This window comes from Carya illinoinensis, chromosome 1 (assembly GCF_018687715.1).
Source record: "Carya illinoinensis cultivar Pawnee chromosome 1, C.illinoinensisPawnee_v1, whole genome shotgun sequence".
NCBI classification, from domain to species: domain Eukaryota; kingdom Viridiplantae; phylum Streptophyta; class Magnoliopsida; order Fagales; family Juglandaceae; genus Carya; species Carya illinoinensis.
Window position 1 is genome coordinate 6,786,823 of NC_056752.1, and position 22,487 is coordinate 6,809,309.

General features: G+C 36.2%; 1 protein-coding gene across 1 annotated transcript; it reads right to left on the reverse strand.

Annotated features, from left to right (window-relative positions):
- Positions 1-4,302: 4,302 nt before the first annotated feature.
- Positions 4,303-12,418, reverse strand: LOC122300328 (putative disease resistance protein At1g50180). Its single transcript, XM_043110928.1, has 4 exons — positions 11,098-12,418; positions 8,837-10,050; positions 4,728-5,248; positions 4,303-4,447 (listed from the first exon to the last, which is right to left on the reverse strand). Exons 1-4 carry the CDS (start codon positions 12,146-12,148, stop codon positions 4,303-4,305), a joined length of 2,931 nt encoding a protein of 976 aa, XP_042966862.1. The 5' UTR covers positions 12,149-12,418.
- Positions 12,419-22,487: the final 10,069 nt, after the last annotated feature.

The window sequence follows — 22,487 nt, forward strand, 5'->3', positions numbered from 1 at the left end:
TTCCGTAAGACTTGATCACGCACGTAATGAAAATCGATTTCAATATGCTTGGTGCGGGCGTGAAACACCGGATTGGATGAGAGATATGTGGCACCAATATTATCACACCATAACGTTGGACATTTAGGAAGAGAAATATGTAAATCATGTAGAATCGATTGAATCCATTGAAGCTCAGCAGCAGCGTTGGACAGGGACTTGTATTCGGACTCAGTGCTGCTTCTTGCCACGGTTTGCTGTTGTTTACAGCTCCATGAGACTAAATTTTTGCCATGAAAAATACAGTAAGCACCCACACTTCTACGGTCGTCTCTATCCCCTGCCCAATTATCATCACTGAAGCTTTGAAGAGCTTGATCATTTTGTCTAGAGAAGTGAAGGCCGAATGAAATGGTATGCTTAAGGTAGCGAAGAATTCGCTTCACCGCCTGCCAATGAGTTTCTTTAGGCTGATGCATGAACTTGCTTACACGATGAACACTGTAGGCTATATCTGGACGTGTAAAACCAAGGTAATGCAATGCACCAACAGTACTCCGATAGAGTTGAGGATCACAAAAATCGGCACCTTCAAATTTAGAGAGATGGCAGGTGGTTGCCATTGGAGTTGTACATGGTTTTACTTGATCCAGATTCAATTTCCGTAATAAATCACCAATATATTTGCGCTGAGTTAAGAATAAATCATCACCATTACGCAACGTTTCAACACCAAGGAAGAAAGACAAGTGCCCAAGATCTTTAACTGGAAAAATAGTTGATAAAGTGCCAATTAATGCATCAATATGCTTAGCATCCGGACCTGTAACAATTATATCATCCACATAGATGAGGATAATTAATTGAATTTTTCCTTGCCGAAAAGTGTAGAGAGATGTGTCAGCCTTTGAGGCTGCAAAACCAAGAGTTTGCAGTTGATCTGTGAGGCGAGAGAACCATGCTCTTGGGGCTTGTCGAAGGCCATAGAGACTCTTTTTTAATTTGCAAACATGATGAGGATAATCTGGATGAATAAATCCTTGCGGTTGGTGCATATAAACATCCTCTTGAAGAAATCCATGAAGAAATGCATTTTGAATATCCAATTGACGTAATGGCCAATTGTTAGAGACTGCAAGAGAGATGACTAGGCGAATGGTGGTTGGTTTAACAACTGGGCTGAAAGTCTCAGTGAAATCAACACCTTCTTGTTGATGGAAGCCTTTAGCAACAAGACGAGCTTTGAATCGTTCAATATTACCGTCCGCCTTTTTTTTGACACGGTACACCCATTTATTTCCAACAAGATTGTAGTCTTTTCGAGATGGGACGAGATCCCAAGTGCCATTTTGAATTAAAGCATTGAATTCAGAAAGCATTGCATTCCTCCAATGTGAGTGTTTATTTGCTTCGGTGAAACAACTAGGCTCAATATAGGAAGGATTTACCTCGGCAAGAAGTGCTTTGGGCAGTGGATATTTGATGTATCCCACGTACGGAATCTTTGGTGTGAGGCTATTTGTTTGTGACCGTGTCACCATGCGGTGTGTGGACGTAGAGGTAGCCACTTGGTTTGGCAAGGTACTGTTTTGTGGAAGAAAAGTAGGCGCCGAATGAGATGTAGCATGTGAGTTTGGGGCGTTGGCATCATCTGACTGATTCAATATTGGTGGAGAGGCATGTGGCATTTGCATTGTCGGTGGAGAATTGTGGGGCACTTGATCAAAGACAATTGGCATGGAAGGAAGGGGGGGACGTCACCACCTGCATGTAAAGTTAGAGTGTGTGGAGAGGTGGAGTTTAAAGTAAGAGGAAGGGATGTTGTTTCGGATTGAGTGGGACCGAGAGAGATAGGATCAGATTTTTGATATGGAAAGAGGGATTCATCAAATACCACGTGTCGAGAGACATAGATTTTTCCTGTAGATAAGTCCAGGCATTTATACCCCTAATGTGAGAGACTATAGCCAACAAAAATGCAAGTTTTGGATCGAAAGTCAACTTTGTGACGATTGTAGGGTCGTAGGTTGGGCCAACAAGCACAACCAAAGACACGCATAAAATCGTAGTTTGGCTTTTTGTGATATGCTTTTTCAAATGGAGAATGATTATTCAAGATTTTAGTGGGTAAACGATTGATGATATATGTAGCCGTTAGAAAAGCATCTTCCCAATAATATTGAGGAAGGTTTGAATGAGCTAATAAGGCAAGTCCCATTTCAACAATTTGTCGATGTCGCCTTTCAACCGAACCCATTTGTTCATGAGTATAGGGACAAGTAATACGATGTTCAATTCCACAATTTTTGAAATAAGTGTTGAGTCGGCGAAATTCACCTCCCCAATCGGTTTGAACCGCTTTAATTTTTGCATCAAAGTGCCGTTCAACATATGTTTGAAATTGGAGGAAAATATTTTCAACTTCAAATTTATTTTTGAGGGGAAAAAGCCAAATAAATTTTGTACAATCGTCCAAGAAACAAACATAATAACGAGAATTATAGCTCGATGTAACAGCACTTGGTCCCCACACATCTGAAAAAATTAGTTCTAAAGGTCGAGATGCATGATTAACAGAGTTTACAAAAGGCAAATTGTGGCTTTTGGCCATCTCACAATCAAGGCAAACAGATTGCCTTTTATTGACATCAACAGAAATTTTATTAGAATTTAAGACATTATTGACAGTTCGAAAGTTAGCATGGCCTAGTCGACGATGCTAATCAGAGATGGAAATACGAGCACTGACGAAGGCAGATGAGGCAACTCGTTGAAGTGGATGAGAAAGACAGTACAACCCATCTTTGCTATGGCCCTTATGAAGGACGTTCCCCAAGTAGTCCTTGATGAGAAAAAAATTGTTGTGAAACTCAAAATAAACATTATTATCTCGAGTAAATTTTTGAACAGAGATTAGATTTTTTGTGATTTGGGGAACAACAAGAATTTTATCAAGAACAAATGATTTTGAAGGTGTGGATAAAGACGTGGTACCAGTGTGGGTTATAGACAAACCTGAACCATCACCAACTTGGATTTGATCAGTGCCACCATATTCTTCGCCACGTACATTAAGATTATTGAAATTGTTGGTCAGATGATGTGTTGCTCCAGAGTCAACATGCCACTCTTGTTCAGGCGGCTGCTGAGTTTGGGTGGTGGAGAGGTTGGCTTGTGCAGTCCGACGTGGTGGTGGTGGTAGAAAGTGGGGATCATAGCGCTTAAAACATCGAGAGGCAGTGTGGCCAGATTTTTCACATAGTTGGCACCACAAGTCAGAGTTACGGGGTGAGAAATTACCTCTACCAGTGCCACGATTTGAGCCTCCAAAGCCACGACCTCTACTGGAGCTACCACGACCACGAGAAAAATTTTGCTGGCGTGCAGCTACATTGGCAGACACATTCATGGTTGGAGGAATCTGGGAGTGGTGTGTTATGCGAGCTTCACAAGTAAGAAGCGTAGAGTAGACCTCCTCCATTGTCAGTGACTCACCGCGAGCAGAGATGGTAGTGACAAGAGAATCATATTTTGGTCCCAAACCAGCAAGTAAATATGTGAGGGTGTCATCAGGGTTCAAGGGTTGACCAGCAATGGCGAAGTTGTCCGTAAGACGTTTAATATGCATGAAATATTCACTTGCTGTCTGATTGTTTTTGCGAGCTGTTGAGAGTTGAGTGCGGATTTGAATGATTTGAGCCCTGGACTGAGAGGCAAAAGAGGATGTGAGAGTAAGCCACACTTCACGAGAAGTGGTGCAGTGAGCAACCTGCGCAAGACCTTCATCAGTGAGAGAGGAGTTGAGACAACTAAGAATTAAATTATCTTGAGTTTCCCAAACATCAAAAAGAGGATTTGGAGTCGTGGTGCCATTGTCGGCAACATGTTCTTTGGACGGTGGCTTGAGAGAACCATCGAGGTAGCCAAAAACTTTTTGGCCTTTCAGATAGGGAAGCATGGTGGCCTTCCAGGTGGGATAATTAGTACGGCTGAGTTTAGTAATGTTGAGGGAGGAAGTAGGATTAAAGAGAGGGAGTTGGGTGGGCTGAACTGCAGGCATGATGAAGAGAGGAAATTTTTTTTTTTAGAAAGATGACGTTGGTCTCCTGGCTCTGATACCATGTAAAACGTTTTAGAGAAGAATGGATGAAGAGCACCTCTGTTTCTTTTTCATTGATTGTTGATTTACGTACAAGTGTTTCTATATATATATTACAAACAAAAGAAGATACATTCAAAATATAAAATTCAAATCCCAGAATTCATGCGATTCTCTTATGCTTGATTTGTGGTAACTGATAGCAGTTTCCATTTCAGTAGTCTCTATTTCCATAACTTCCTTTTCCGTAGCTTTCCATTTCCGTATCTTCTGTTTCTGCAGCTTCCATTTTCATATCCTCTGTTTCTGCAGTTTCCATTTCCGTAGCTTTCATTGTTTCCGTTACTTGAGATGCGGCTTGTGATTCGGCTGTTACAGGTGCACCAATAGTCAGGAAAAAGAACAGAACAAAAGAAACCATTTTTACCTTCCTTTTTGTGTCTTTGATGGTGTAAAGATAATAATAAAAAATAAAAGATTAGAGATGCTACAAGACAAAAGGTACTTAATAAAATATACGGAAGGCATTGAAATTAGAATAAAGCAGAGCGCATTCCGATCAAGTTTTCGAAAAATTTGAGTTTGTGAAGCTTCCACTATATAATATTTACACTACTAGTAATGATTACTTTTGTTTTAGCGATATTACCTTGGAGTATAATCTTTAAATTCGAGGGAAGGAACGCGTCGGATTTTGTAGGAATCTTGTTCTCCTTCGCCAACCGTATCTCCAAATGGATTGGTCATGACTATGATTTCCATTTTTTGTAGGGTAGTGACAAATTGAAGTCCATCCGAAAACAACATTATCAAGTTTTTGCACCCATGAATCATCAAACGGCTGAGGTTGGGCATGCATCCTTCCTCCACCTCCCACTCCTCCAAGTTATGTAAATCAGAAAGGATGAGGGATTGAAGTTGAGGAAATCCCCTTTTAGAACAAACCATCTTCTTCCCTTCGTAGGCATTCCAATGAAGGTGGAGAGTCTTTAAGTTGGGAAACTTCTCCAAAGTGGGCATTGGGTCTTCCTCAAGATAAGTAAGATATAAGGTTAACAAGGCAAGATGTGGAGAAATTTTGTCTGGCAACTTCTCTATTTTCCCCAAAAGCCGTAGCTTATATAAGTTGGGACAACACGTTACTATTGGTATTATATCTGTAACTGCCCGCTAGAAATTTAATTGTGAAATTTCTATTAGCTTTAGGAACCTCGTGAAGACCCCATAAGTTTTTAAGAATCGACTAATCGCATAGGTTTTAGTCTGTCAACATAGTTAGTGTTATCACTCACTATGGTGCCAAAAATGCGATTTTAATTATTTGAGATAGTTAGAAGTGTCAGAATACATTATAGTCTGCACCACTAGGCTTAATTGAATATTTAGGATTTTTCAGTATTAAGTTTATTACATTTATTTTTGGAGTGAATAGTAACCTCGGTAAATGTACTAAGCGCAATGTTTTCAAAATCACAGTGTGTAATGTCCAAATTAGGTTAGCGAAATTTTATTTGGACACTTGGCAAGATCTTAACCACACATAATTAATAGTATTAGATACTTGGTACAAAGAGAAACCACTAGATGGAATTGTGAAGGAAATCAATGTGTGAGATCATGACACCTAAGCAAAATCTTTTCATCTGATCAACCAAATTGAGGCCCACTAAGGCCCACGAATTTGGCCACCTTGGCAAGGTTTCTTGGAGAAGTTTCCTCCCCCACTTGGCAGATCATTCATTGCCACAAGTTGCACTCAATAGTATGGAGGAACCCACCCCATCAAGCACCATGCCCCATAGCTTTTGTCCTTTGCCCCCCACTATCCTTCACTTCATGTCACACGTATACCTCCACTCAATGATCATTAAGGCCCAAATAATCTCTCTACAGAAGTCTTGAGTCGTGCAAGACACACTTACTTCACTTGAATCATTTCTTCACCCCGTTCTTAGAGAGAAACCCAAAAGAGCTCTCTTGGGCAGATTTTTGGATCTTTTTGCGTGGAGATTTTCAACCCTTTGTAAGTATTTTCACACAATGACTCCTTCATAAAAGTTGTTTCTCTTTGAATCTAGTTTCCGTAGATATATTTTTTGTATCATTCCATGGTCATTTGGTCAGTCAAAAGTATTTTTAACCATGGAAAGGTCATTCTGGGCGTGAATCTGGAGAGTATGTTATGTTTTGGAGTTTTTGACCAATCTAATGGATATATCTTGATCCGAAAATTTTATGGAGTGTTCTTAGCATGTGTTTAAGGGTTTCCATTGAGGTTTTGTTGCATGAATAAAGCTTTTGATGATAGATTTTCTTAGATCTAGAAACTTGAAAACTGGAAGTGGCAAAACAGTTTTTATTTGGAGAAAGTTTGAATATTTTGAGGTTTGATCTTACTCTAAAGGCTTTGATATTTTTTTATGATGATCCTAAGTCTCTTATTTTCATGTTAGAGTGTTATTTTGGAGATATTTAGTATTAGTTTCAAATATATGATTTTTCTATGCAAGAGGATTTTGGTTAGGCTTAAGATTTAATGTTTTTGGATTAGATCCATGTTTATTTTTTTCTAGCTATGTGATTTTAAGTTTGATGGTTGGATCCTATTTAAGACACATCATTAAACCATGTGATGCTTTATTTCGAAAATCTCACCTTCTTAAGTCATTGATCAAGAGATTTATCAAAATTAGTTGAGGAAAAAGTTTTTGTTTTTGGACTAAGTGTAAAACCAAAAATTCTAAATGTTATTTTATGATTTTGGTGACTTTAGTTTGATGATTTAAAGCATGGTTGATGTTAGGATTGATATTATGAATATGTTAGAAGTAAGATTTGATTTTTGAAATTCTTGGAGATGTTTTGATTTAAGGTCAAAACTTGTGATTCAAGTGATTGGATCTTTTTACAAAAAAGTTTGGTGTTGATTATTAGCTTTTTCTAAATGGACATTTTAAGTATGGTTTTGAACTTAGGATTTGAAAGATGTTTGTTGCAAAATTTTGTTTTAAGCATGAGTTTTGAAGTTGGAAGGAATTGTAACAAAAATCAAGAGAAATGGCCTATGGATGTTTCGGCCATAGTGTGTTTTTCATAGTTATGTTTTATTTTAAATTTTTTTCTGAGTTGATATTTAAGTTTAGGATAAAATTTACATGAGAAATGTAAATTTTGGAAACTTTTGGAGTTAGTATGCAAAATCCTTAAATTATGGGTAAAACGGTCATTTTCCCACATGTAGAGAGTAAAATGGAAATTTTACTCTTTAAGTTAGTATTTTTCATATTTCAATTTATTAGTGATTTAGTGCTAACTTTTAGAATCACTAATTACAGTTCCTCGTGATCGCGCTTAAAGTTTTATAAGAAACGCGGAGATCGAGGTAAGTTAGCTTTTAACTTACTAGCAGTCTACTGTATATATGTACTAAGTAAAGGAACTACAGTGTATGTATGTATGTTATCATATATGTCATGTCATGCCAAGTTATCACGTAATTGTCTATTATACAGAATTTATTCTGTCATCAAGTTTTATCTGTTACATAATATATTCTGTCATATATTACTGTACATTGTAAGTATGTCATGTTAAATATGTTGTCTATTATATGTTATGCCATGTTACGAAATGTTTCTATCTCAAGTTGGTCATGTATTTCAAGTTATATTCAAGTCACATTATGTTACGTTAGGGCTTCAGTCATTTCGTATTCCAGTCACGTTTCATCTTGATTACTTATGTATGGGGTCACAGCAATTGTGACGCATACACTACGTGAGACACAGCAATTGTGACACGTAAAATACATGTGGCCACAACAACGGTGGAGTATGTATTTAAGCAGTTAAAGAATAAGTTTCCATAGAATACATGAGGCCACAACAATTGTGGAGTATGTATTTACACGTAGAATACATGGGGCCACAACAACTGTGGAGTATGTATTTTTCATGTTAAGTCAAGTTTGTGTAGAATACATGGGGCCACAACAACTGTGGAGTATGTATTTACACGTAGAATACATGGGGCCACAACAACTGTGGAGTATGTATTTTTCATGTTAAGTCAAGTTTCAGATCAAGTTCATGTCAAGTCAAGTTTCAGAACAAATTCACGATAAGTTAAGTTTCATATCATGTTTATGTTAAGTCAATTTAAGTTATGTCAATTATGCTATGTTGTACACCAAGTTATGCTTTAATTACTTATGAATTTGATTATGCATTTATACTTTTACTGTCATCCATGCATCATTAGCTTGTGTGGAAATTTTTTGTTAACTTACTGAGATTTGTAATCAAATCTCATTTCGGTAGTCCCAACTACCATTCCTCCCGAATGGTAGATCTTGTTACAGGACCTGAAGGAGAATCAGGAACTGATCAACTAGACACAGTTGACTAAACGACGGTGCGACATCAATGTTCATCTAGTAATTAACGTAAATTACTACTTGTACGATTGAGTTGCATCTCTAGTACTTTTTGGATCATAACCATTTGGACTAGTGTTGTGATCTTAGTTGTTCAATGGGTTTTTATGTATGAAGTATGTTTTAAGTATTTGGGATATTTTCAATTTGGTGCATAGTATTACTAAAGAAAAAAAATTATCCGCTGCGAATATTGCATATTGTTAGATGCATGTTAGGAATATTGCATCTTATATGTCATGAACGGGGGCAGGTAACCTTGTGTTGCATGTCTCGACGCTTCAAGTGTCTGTCCGATCCCAAACGGAATTTGGGGGCATTACAATATCCACTCTCTTATCCATCATATTTTGAATGATCTTCAGAACACGAAGACATTTGAATGTGAAATTTGAAGGCATTAAATTGTTTCCAAACTCGTCAAATCCATTCTTAGGATCTTTGAAATCACATATGAAAACAGGCACATTCACAAGTGTCTGCAGCTTACTAAGATTAACTAGTTGCAGCTTCCCACTGACTACCGAATACCGAGGTAGATACAGATGTCGCAAGTGCTCCATATGTCTGAACATAATATTTGGCACTCCCACTATGCCATTTACCGATCTTAAATCTAGAGTCTGCAAGCACTTCAAATTTTCTAGAGATGGTATACTTTCAATTCCAGTATTCCTTAGAGTTAAGAATCTCAAGTGGATGAGACTTTCAATCCCATGAGAGAGGAAATCTAACCTCCCATAGCTGTTGGAAATGTTTACAAAATTCACCACTCTAAGATATTTGAATTTACTTAGCATAGATGTCTCTTTCAAAGGCACAGAGAATATTAGAAGAGACCTTAAGTGAAAATATTTTGGAAGTATAACTCCACCTATAACGGGATCATCTGTAACGGGATATGATCCACCACTGATAGCAACTCTTCGAATTTTACCAAAAGGAGCTTTTATTTCTTCCATAGACTCATTATTAATATTGATGACATGGAGAAAGTTTTCCAATTTAGCTTTTCGCACACAAAAGTCTCGCATAAGGTCACGGAGACGACAAGTTTTGATCCTTGCAACAGAACTCTTTTGTCCTACTTCTACCATACACCTCTCCAGTAGCTCATGTAAATATCGTTCTCCAACATCCTCTAGTGTTTCCTCGTTACTTCCATTAATGTATTGCATTTGATCACGTATAAGACCTTCGGCCACCCACATTTGAAGTAACTCCTCAATGTGTATCTCAAAGTCCATTGGAAATTGACCTATATATAGGAAGCAAAATTTCAAGTGGGTAGGCAAATCACCGTAACTTAAAGTTAGCACCATGCGAAGAGCTTCTTGTGAATGGAGGGATGATTTAACTTTTTCATGTACTTGGTCCCACTCTTCTGACGTATGCTTTGTTGCCAAAAGTCCTCCGAGTACAATGATAGCCAATGGTAAACCCTTACAATACCTAACCATTTCTTTCCCTATAGATTTCAAATCTTTCGTGATTTTAGAATCTGCAAAGCCAACAACAACGCAAACAATAATATCATTTCATCTTGCATATTGAGCCAAAAAGTAATTGACCCTATTTTATGACTTCTAAGCTTATAATAATTAATCATAATGTGATTAAACCATTGACACATATGGACCGCAGGGCAGAGTATGTAATTGTTATTGAAACATTGTCCCTCCTGATCCATTCAATATAATATACTTGCATTATTATATGGTTTTAAATGTCAGCCAATTTAGGGCTTGTTTCAATACTTAAATATTATTGTATATTCTGAACAATTCTCATAATTTAATCTTCAAATATCGATCATTGAAATACAAAATACCTTTCAATTTTAAATTTTTAACTTTCTCATATAATCATTACCTAATCATTATCCAAACACAAAATCCAATACAATTTTTTCAAATTTCAAAACAAAAATAATATTAAAAAAATGATATTCAAATAATTTTTTAATTTTATAATATTTTTATTCAAGCTTTCTATATTCTTTCCAAAAATTCAATAAAACATCTTAACTCAAATTATTTTACTACTATTCACATAATTTTTAGATATTCTAAGTGTTCAAATGAGCTATCTTATTAATGTTCTCTTACACGAAAAAAATATATCCCTTCAGTTAGAAACGTGATGTGTCAACTTTTCATGAGACTAATACCATAAACTCATCATTAGCCAACCCAAAAAATATTTTTATCTTTTGGTCAAATTTTTAAAGGATTTAAGGCTTCACATGGAATATAATTGAAATAACTATAAATATATTAACTTCATGACTTGCAGGCCTACCTCCCATTTGAGGGATCAATTTCTGCAATTGCGCGCATTACCTTCCACGAGGTTAGTTTATAAATTAATCCATGTGCGATTTAGGGTCATCATCTTCCTATTTTATTTTGCGAGTGATAACATTTGTTTATATCATATTTTTTTTTCTCTCTTAATTCCTGTTCATTATGTGAAGTTAAATGACGGGAAAAAAAAAATATTACCTTGACTAAACCAGCAACCATTTAATATCAAACACTTTTAAAGAATATAGGGGATGAGAGTTAGATAGAGTTTATTATACCTTCTCTCCACGATATTGCTATATTTTGAAGTAATTCCCAGCTGTTTCCATCATTTAGAAACTTCAATTCGTGAGGGAGGAGGCCCCTTGGATCTACACACTGAGCCAAGTCATGATCATCTATACGAGAGGTAAGCAATATTTTGCTATTCGTATCACTCATAAGGAAGGCAGCACTTAAACTAATCCATGCCTCAACATTCCAAATATTATCTAGAACCACCAAACAATCGTTTTGGCTCTGAATATCCCAAAGTCTCTCAACAAGCTCTTCTTCTGTCATGCTTCGAATCTCATCTCTATGCTGTATAGATGGAGAGATAAGACCGATCAAAACTTCTTCCCAAACATCTCTTCTTTGATATTGTTGAGGGATGTATACCCAGGCACGGCAGTCGAAGTGACGCTTAACTTGCTGGTCATGATAAACCTCCCTAGCAAGAGTAGTCTTTCCAAGACCACGCACACCACATATGGAAACAACTTTTTTATGTTTTTCTTTTGTCAAACAATGCACAAGTTCATTCAGGCTATCCTCCAATCCAAAAACATCATGTTCAACATGAGCATACGTTTGCCTTCGTTCCCTTCGCTTCTTATTTGAAGAACTCGCACCAACTCCAACGATCAACTCTTTTATGGCAGTACTGCTCGGTAATCTACCTAAATCAGAAATTCCGTTCTTGATTCTTGCAATTTCAGACATAAGTAGACGCCTAGTTTTTACTTTGGTAAAGAAAGAAGTACAGAAAGAAGAAAGCCTCCTGAGGACATTTTGTGTGCCTCCTCCCCTCTTGGAGGCAACTTTGAGGTCATACGTCTCAATAATATCTTCTATATCATAAACAATTTCTCTGATTTCTGCAACGAAATGTTGTATGCTTGCTCCTTCACGTTTTCCTGTTTCTGCATCTTTTAGGAGACATTGGAAGCTTTTGAGATGATCTTCTAGCGTTTCAACATCGTCCTTCACACGGTACAAGGATGTTGCATTTTCTATGAGCGCATCAGAAAACCTTTCCACCGCAGTAGACAGAATAGCATCGACCATTTCTCCACGTAACAATGGAGATGGATGAGAAGTTTGAATGTAAATTGGCTGACCAAGTTTTGCAAGGAAGTATCATTTAATGAAAGGCTTGCAGATTGAAAGCAAAAAATTAGAAGAACGAAAAGAATATGTTTGACGTGCACCAATAGGTTCATTCTTTGCCCCTGTCCTAAGCAATTCATGAGGAAGAAAAAGAAAGGGTGGGTCCCCGGAAAGAATGAACAATGAAGCATTAAGAGGGAAAGAATACCAAACGTACGATCCAAGGATGCCCCATTCTCTTCCTAACCCTAATTTCTTTTACTCTTTTCGAATCTTTGATACAATAATTATATCTCATCTCAATATCTCATCTCATTTTATTATTATAATTTTTTTAAAATTTCACACAAAATTATATAATAAACAATTCAAAATTTTTAAATTTCAAAACAAATATAATAATATTAAAAAATAATATTCTAACAATATTTTATTCAAGTTCTATCTTAACTCATCTTATATCAACTCAATATCCAAACCGCACCTAAAAGTTTAGCCAAATCTTAGTCCTAAAGACTTCCACTAACCACATGAGCCACGTGTCTATTTTTTGAAATATTATTTTATATTGGGGTTTAAGAGTCAATTATAGAGTTAGAAAATTTATTTGAATATAATTTTAAAAGGTAGTTTTTTAAAAAAAATTTGTTTTGATTTTTGTAAAAATCGCTTTTATTTTTTCATTTTAAGATGTTTAATTTGATTTAAAAAAAAATTAAAAAGAAGAAAACAAACAAAGCCACATTCCACCCTCCTACACCCTAATTATTTATCTATTATTTCCATTTTTTTTCCTTTTGGATTAAAATTGATTATAATAAATCTTTTTACAAATAAACCAAACAAATTTGATTATAATAAACCAAACAAAGAAACCAAACAAAGCTCGATACGGCCACTAGAAATTGATTCTCTTTTTTCACAAATATTCTCAAACATATATATATATATATATATAAAATCTCATAACTTCTTTCAATATCAAATTTCAAAATAAATTTAATTTTCAAATACCCATATCCCATGTCGAAGTTCTACAAAAACCTTATTCAGAATATAATACAAGTACTTTTATTGAAGAAAAGTACAACCAAAGTAGTCGGCCAATTACCAGCTTAAATATTATAGATCGAGAATTAAGGCCTCCAAACTCATTTTTCATCTCATCAACTGCAAATCTCATGTAGGGAATCCTCAACCAACCTATTAATGGACGAACATATATATATATAAAAGAGTTAGCCACAACAGAATAAGTAGCGCAATTAACTGGAAGGGCAAAACGACAACTTTATTCATATATATGCAGATCAATAACCCAACCCAACACATTATATATATGATTTATATATGAGCATTAATAGAAATCCGAAAATCAATTACTTTTTGGCAAAAAAAATATTATCCAAAACCACGTGATGATGATAAGGAAGATTATTATCAACTGCCATGATCGACGATACCAAACATTAGTCATGAAAATTACCTCAATATATATATATATATACACACCAGGTGCAGTACCAATATTGTCACAAAGATATCATAAATGTGAAAATTTGCAAGCTGGTACGCTAGTTGTTAGCTACATGAAAACAACACCAAGATGTGCACGCATGCATGGGAATTCAGTGAGTCAAATCATAATTATTGTTGATCATTTCAGATATAGAAAATTCTGGGGAAAATCGTGGTGCACATAGATTTCAAGTAAACGATCGAGAAAATATAAGTTTTAAATAAAAAAGGGCTTTGCTAGATGCAGTCGGCAAATGGAGTCGGGATGCAAACGGCTGTACGGAATAAATAAATAAAAATTATAAAAATAATTTTTTTTTTCATGGTTGTACGGAATGAATAAAAAAAATTATAAAAATAATTTTTTTTTTCATGTAAGTCCCATATTAATTCACTTTTTTTAAAGTGACTGCACGCCGACTGCATTTGCCGACTGCAAAAATCATTTCTGAAGTTCAAAACTACTATCACGACTCCAAAACAAGGCAATGTTTATGCCTAAATTATGCCCCAATGCCCAAAATTATAAGGATATATTGAATTTTTCATTGGAACAAATCATCAGGACAGACCCAAAACAGATTTTAAAACCTTTCTATTACGACTATAAACCCATAACTTTTCAACCATCTAATGTGATAATAAGATAATGAGTACTACTTTATAAAAAGATTATTGGTGAAGTTATTTAATGTGATATTTGTTATTACTACTTTAATGAAATACCTATAAATTAAAGAAGACAAAATATTTTAGACTAAAAAAGATGAAATAATGTTGATAATGAACGTACAAAACAATAACTTATTACGGGAAGTACTTAAGGGACGTAAATGAAGTGATAATTAGGGTTGGGCAAAAATCTGAAAATCTGACTCTGAATCCGGCTTCGCTCTGGCTCCTCTCTGGCTCTGACAAAACGGAGTCGGAGTTGGATTTATTTTCAATTTTTTAGTCGGAGTCTTCGGAGTTGTCACTAGACCGACTTCAACTCTGATCCGATTCGACTTCGACTTTGCCCTCTGACTTCGACTCTAACTTTGAATCCGACTGTCATATTGTACATAGGGTGGCTCTATAGCCACTGTTGGGAGCTCCCGCTAGTTACTTTTATTTTATTTTATTTTATTTTATTTTAGTTTTTTGCTTTTTTTACATGTATTTTTTAACACTTTTAAATATTTTTTAAAAATAAAAAAATACAGCATTATTAAAAAACACTTACTTAATCATTAAGTAAAAAAATCCTAGCAGTGGCTCCCAGCAAGAGCCACCAGAGGGAAGAGTAGCATTTTTCTTGTACATATGTTATAAAAATATATATTTATCTGTACATTTATCATATATACTAGTATAGTTATATAACTAGAACTTATATAGTTAAATTCAATAATATACTAGTATGAGCTAATTTTTATAAAATAATATACTTATATTATAATATAAATAGATCACTAATGATAGTTTAGTATATGTAAACATTATATTATTACTACCATATATAATCAAGTATAAAAATAAGTTAGACACTAGTATTTAAATAAGTATAGTATAATAAGTTAATAACATATATACTAATTTACTAAAGTATAATAACATGTAATTAAATACTAGAAAGTCTAATATATAATTAAGTAAGAAATAAGTTAGGCATTAGTATAATAATATTTAATACTAATGTATAATAACATGTAGTTAGACAATATAGTATAAGTCTTGTATAAAAATAAATTAGACACTAGTAAAGACATTAGTAAAAGTTAGATAAAGGATCAATAACTTCAAATTCAAGTCCCTCTCACATGCAGCTAAGAAGACCATTCTAAAAGGTGTTGTCCATGCATTGCTTACATACAGTATGGTAGTCTTCAAACTCCCTTATACACTACTGAGAAAGATCAACATGGTGATGCAGTATTTCTAGTAGGTGCAACAAGAGCCAGACAGAAAAATTCATTGGATTCCATGGTGCTGAAATACCATGAGTTGGCAGATCAGCGCAAAGGCGGGAATTGATTGTGATATGTTCCTAATTGAGGCCGTTTTGAGTGCATTTCAGTCTTTTGGCCATAACTTTGGCTTCGGGCGTCGGAATCGAGCATAAGACCCTAATTCGGAAAGCTCTTTTCGGCACGCATGCTATCCACATCAAGCATGGCTCCATGCGCCCTTTTTTTGACCTCAAATTCTGCTGTTTTCCCCTCTGAATCACTAACTTTAGTTATTTTTTACTATTTATGGTAATATTTAGTTTGTCAGTTAGGAAGTCATTTTAAACCCGATTTGGGCCCCATTTTTTGCAAATTGCTTATTTTATTTTGAATTTCAATTTGGAGTATTTTCGAGATTTTGCTATTTTTGGCAAAATTTGGATAAACACGATTTTTGGCTATAACAGTCCGGCTTCTGGACTGATTTTGGACATTACTTGATTTGATAATATTCAGTTAAACTCTAAAGACTTTTCCCTCTATTTTTTTGGGTGATTTTATCCTGTTCTTTCTTGTGAATCATCTGCTGGAACTAGCATGCAGGATAATCGCTATTATGTCCGGCGTCAGTTGGGGTTTAGAGATTTTGAGGATTTCAATCTAGCCATACTTGCTACACAAGGTTGGAGGCTCCTTAAAGATCCTAAGGGTAGGTTTGAACAGTGAGATGAGAATTTTTTGTTTTTGATGAAAGTTTAAAATATTATTATTGTTTTGAAATTTGAAAAAGTTGAATTGGAATTTGAAAAAATTGAATTGTTTATTATATTTTTATGAAAATTTGAAAAAGTTATAATGATAAAATGAGATAAGATGAGATGAGAATTTTATATCTTATCCTACTTGCCAAACCTGCTATAGAGCTCGGGCCCAAGGCCCAGATAGAGGAAAACCCCCTGTGACCCCCTAGAAAACGGCGTCACTAAGGTAAGGCTCATAGCCTTTTTGTGTTTCTTCCTCCCAGACAGTTTTCCCCTGTTTTTCCTCTCTATTTTTGTTTTTCTTTCTTTCAGTTTCTGGTTCCACATTTCACTTTCCCTCATCTCCTCATTCTTCTCAATTGTTGTATCGTTCAAATCTCAGAATATTTTGTTTTCTTTTTTTTCACTCTTGTCAAACTCGAACTCTTCCATTATTACTAAAAGAATAAGAATAGAACAAATATTAATCCTTTCTTCGAGATAATCTACTGAAAAAAGGGGGGGTACATAGCATAGTTTTTCCAATGCAATAAAGTTACATAGTGTCTATTTTTCGTTGAGAAAGGGGTACTTCCATGGGTTTGCCTTGGTATCGTGTTCATACCGTCGTATTGAATGATCCAAGTCTTCCTTTCTTGCATATTTCGTTGTGCCCTTTGTGTTTTGCTGCGATTTTTTTGAAGTTTTTAGGTTGTGTTTTGTCTCCCTCTCCACAAGCCGATAACCCCTCTAGATCTCTCTCTCTCTCTCTCTCTCTCTCTCTCTCTCTCTCTCTCTCTCTCTCTCTCTCTCTCTCTCTCTCTCTCTCTCTCTCTCTCTCTCCCCCCAACAAGCCAATAATTTGTTTGGCTTGGTTTGAATCTACCTTAGGTTCCACCATTTAAGCAATTTTTGTGCCGTGTGTTTCCATCCTCAAAGCCTTGGGGGTCATTTTTGTTTTCTCTTGGTAGGTCCTCTGAATTTCAAACTTCCTCTTTCTCTTTCACTTTGTTTCATTCGTGGTCACTCCATTTTTCTCTCTCTCTCAGATTTCTTTGTTCACGCTTGGGCAGAATGAATTTTTTTTTTTTTTTTTTTTGTACTCTTGGGGCTGGATTGCAGCGCTTCACCTTCTTTCTTGGTATTTTTCCTAACGTCACTAGGTATAAATTTTTCTTGGTATTTTTCCTAGTCACTTAGTTTCTTGGATTGGTGTTTAAGATATGATTGCAGATTCTTTTTTTTTTTTTATTTATTTAAATGCCATGAGTTTAAATTTTGTGGAGTTGTGATTATAATAAAGTATGAGATGTTTGCTATTTGATGAGTTGATGGTGGATGCTTTTAGTTATGGACTACGACAATGGGGTTGTTAATATGATATTATGAGTTTATCGCTAATTATGGAAGAGGTGTAAGCCATTTCTTTTAAGATTAAAAAATAGGTGCCCAAAGTCGAGGTGAGGACTATTCGGGTTAAGTAAGTGGCTATTTGAGTTGTGGTGTTGGATGATTGTAGCTTGGGATTCTACTTTTAATTATTTAGATTGGGTTTGTGATGTTGGCCATTAATGCTTAGTATATTTTTATGAATAGGTGGTAGTACTAATATAGGTCGGACTTAAAAATTTGACAATACACTACAAGAGTAAGGTAAGTTGGGTTCCTATACTAGATTTGTATAAACAAAAAAGAAATGAGCTAAGGTTTGTTTGTAAAAACGTGCATATTATTTTTTGAAAAGAAAATATGAAAACAACCTTAGTTATATGTTCTGCATTCACTCATGAAATCTATATGAAAGAGAAAATTCTTTTTAACATGAAAAGTGTAGACATGAGCAATATTTAACATGTTCTGAAATGTGAAAAAGAGCGAATATGATATTTGAGATTTTTATTCATGTGATATGAAATGTTTTGGATCTGTTATTGATCATTTGAAAATGATATGAGTGTGTTCCACATGTGATTTGATATGATATGAATATGAAAAGCCTTTGGCATACTTATCTATTATTAATATGATTCTAAATCTGGTTATGATATGATGATACTGGTTCACGTGATATGTGTGGTACCGACATGATATGATATAATATGACTGCACCCACTTCTAAAGTAAAGTGATCTTTTATGTTTTCTTTCTTGTGAACACACTTGGGGCTCTGGGATTGAAAAGGGGAAAGTTTCACAATATGATACTGTCTGGTTTGGCCACTGGGGATAGCATAACCCTACCACGGGGGTTAAACATGGTATATGATATGAAACGATACGATATGAATATGAGAATGTTCAGTTAGGTTATGCCAAAGTGTTTGTGAATATGAACAGTTATTTTTATTTTGAATATGTAAAGATTGAAATATCGCTCTGTGTTTTTTTTTTTCTTTCCTGCATATGAAACTTTATGAAAAGGCTCATATTGTACACACTAATATATGTACTTTGCTTATTGAGCTGTTGATAATTCACTCCCTTATCTCCAAATGTATTTCAGATGATGGGGATGATTCAATTGAAGACCAGGAATAGAAATTGTGAGCAAGGCTAAGCTAAAGATAGGGTGTTTGAGTACCTTAGGGCACTGTTAATAGAAGGACTTTCTATATTTCTTAAATATGTTATCGTTTTATTTCGGGTTTAGTAAGACTAAATGATTTATCAATCTATTTGATTAAGCTAATGAGAAATTGTGGAGCCCTTTGATTTATGTTAAATTTTATGGACATCATTATGCGTTTATATGGTAATTATGATATTATTTATTGCTTTCAAAGTCTTTGAAGATTTTCAATGTGTTGGAAGATAAGTTTATAAGTGATAGGTAATAATTCTCTAACCCATCCGGATACGGGGCGTTACACCTACCCTAATTCTCTAGCTTCCCAAGTGCTAAAACAAAAGTAGTTCCCAAAGGATCACTTTTTCCAAGCCAAACTGGAGGGCAAGCCTTCCAACATTTGGAGAAGTATCATTGCAGCTATAGGACTGCTTGAGAATGGCACTTTTTGGAGAGTTGGAAATGGCAAGGAGATTAAAATCTGGAAGGACAAGTGGATTCCAGGATCTACTTCTTTTAGAGTACAAGGAATTGCAAATGCTGAAGATGAAAAGGCTACTACTATCCATGAATTGATTGATCCAAATGAAAACTAGTGGAGAACTTCTCTAATTGCAGGGTTGTTTTCATAAGATGATACCTAGAATATATTTAAGATTCCCATTAGTTGCACTAACAAGCGAGATAAGCTAATTTGGAAGGAGACGTCAAATGGCCAGTCCAATGTGAGAAGTGCCTATCATTTTCAGAAAGAACTAAAGGATCAGTCCAAATATCTACCATCAGTATCCAATGACAAAAGAGAAGTATGGTCTGTTCTGTGAAAGCTTAATATTCCTCTTGCAAATAGGATATTTTTGTCGAGAGCATGCTTAGAGGGTCTGCCTACTAAGCTGAACCTGTTTAAGAGAACAATTGTTGACAGCCCTAAATGCCCTATCTGTTTTGCATAAAAGTCAATAGTCCATGCACTATGGTTATGTCCAGCAACACAGGATGTCTGGAGCCTATGTTCTAAACAAATTTCGAAGTGTGCATATTGGGAGAAGACAACATTTTTAGAGCTATTTGAGGCTTTTTGTTCAGATTTCGAAAGTGGTATTGTGGAAGAAATCTCAATGGTGTCGAGAAGGATTTGATAGAGAAGGAACAAGTTCATTTTTCATACTAATTTTCAAGCAGTGTTGAAGGAGTTATATGAAGACCATGGCAAGAATGTCAATGAAAAGGTTGATGCTCCCAAGCTAGTACAATTATAGGAACCTCCACCTTCCAACATTATGAAAGTTAATTGGGATATTGCAATAGAGAAGGATAGAGGACTTATTGGCATTGGAATTATTCTGAGAAATAGTGCAGGTTCAGTCTTATCAACATCAAGAATGAATAGAAATTGCACGCATGATCCTCTCATAGCTGAAGCAACTGATGCATTACAAGCTACTCTTTTCAATTTAGAGCTAGGCCTACAGGATAAAATTTTGGAAGGACACTCACTACAGGTCATAAAAGACATCTCAGTAGATAGTGACAACCTTTCTAGTTATGGGTTGGTGATTAGTGATATTCAGTCAAAGCTTTTGAGCTTTTCTAGTTGGTCTACAAATCATATGAAGAGGGAGGCTAATTGTTCAGCTCACTCTCTAGCTAGATCAACTTTATTTGTTACTGATGTAACAGTGAATAAAGTGTTGGGGACCTCGGTCAAGCCTCCAAACACTAAGGGTCCGTTCCTCACCTTGTTGCTCCTCTAGTGACCGATAGGACTCTTTTGCTTAGTGTAGATCACGTGTAGCCCAAAGGGAGCTTGGGTGTGATGAGGCTAGAGTTCAATGGTGGAAAGTATGGATGATGTTTAGGCTAGGGTTTGGGTGATGATGGTGCACGTCTAAGTGATCCTTGGTATGCTAGACGCCACTTGTGTGCTAGGGTTGGATGATGGGCAATCTTGGCTAGGGTTTAGAGAGGAGTGAGTGAGGCTAGATTTGATGAGGGGTTCGGCCAAGGCTAGGGGGAGTATTCGGCTAGGCAAAGGTGGCATGTGAGATCCTAAAAGTTAAGAATTGTGAAATTCCTAAAATGTAGGAAGTGAGATATAGAGATCTAGAATGACAAGGGCTGGCCGAAAATGAGTGGGATGGATAAGGGTGATGTGTTTTGGTGGGAAGATGGAATTTGAATGAGCCAATCAAGGGAAATTGCCCAATCAAATTAGAGGTAGAAAAGGGAAGTGAGACCTTTTAGGATTTAGGGTTTCGGCCAAGCCAATGAGGCTATGGCCAAATTTCTCAAGGTGATATCTAGGGTTTTTGGCCTTTGTTTGGTTATGGGAATTGGAAGGTGGCGTGTAGAGCTTGATGGGAGGCTAGGGTTTTGTGATTTGAGGCAATTGAAGGTGGTGGAAAAGGCAAAAGATAGGGCTGGCCGAATTTGGTGTTTAGGAGATGAGAATCTTCAAGAAACTTTAAGGAAATCTCATGAACATCTAAGAAAACACATGAACACAAGAGATCTTGCAAAACACAACACAAACCAAAATCTCAATGAAGGATTCGGCCTCTTCACTCCAATCAATCAACAAAACTCCAACAAAAACACAAAGAGAGAAAATGAAAATAATAAAGGAACCAAATAATCTTCGATTCACGAATTGCACAAAGAATTGAAGGGAAACCTCATTATATTAAAGGATAAAATGAATCAACACCGATTCACAAATTGTACGGTGAGGATCCTCTCCTTGGGGATTCATGAATTGTACCCCAAAAAAGCCCAAGTGCATGAGCATCAAAAATGAAGAATTCCAAGCCCTATGGCCGGCCACTCAATGTTCAAAATACCAAAAGCTCCTAATAAAATGTTTAAGGGTCTTATTTATAGAGTTTACAAAGTAGAAACCCCCAAAAGGTCCCTAGGCAAATTAAGATAAAATAAATAAAACAAATGAAATAATAATTAATCAAGTATTTAAATCAAATAAATAAAAATAATAAAATGGATAATTTAGCCATGGTGGCCGTGGCATGCATGGCCCATGGTGGGCTATGGTGGTACATGGATCATGGTTAGGCTAGTCATGGTTCGGTTCGCGGCTCACTACATGGCATGGTATGGTGCCACGCATTGGTCTGGTGGTACACACAACATGGCACTGTGCATGGCCTGCTGATGGTGGGCATGGCATGGTGCCAAACCTAGGCCTGATAGTGGGCACAGGGTGATACCGTGCTGCTGCTATGGTGCCCAACCAAGTGGCTTGGGCGATGGTCCTGCATGGCCTGGGATGGTGGCCTAGGCGATGAGTATGCATGGCCCAAGCTGACGGTCTGGGCTATGGGGCCGCAAGGCACAGGCTAGAGCCGTGCCCTGGTTGGCATGCCTGGTGGGCATGCCACTAGTCTTGCCTACAAGGCATAGGCTGAAGCCATGCACTGGATGGCGTGCCTATGGGGGCACGCCACTAGCCTTGCCTGCAAGGCACGGGCTGGTGCCGTGCTCTGGATGGCGTGCCTGTGAGAGCATACCACTAGCCTCACTAAGTGG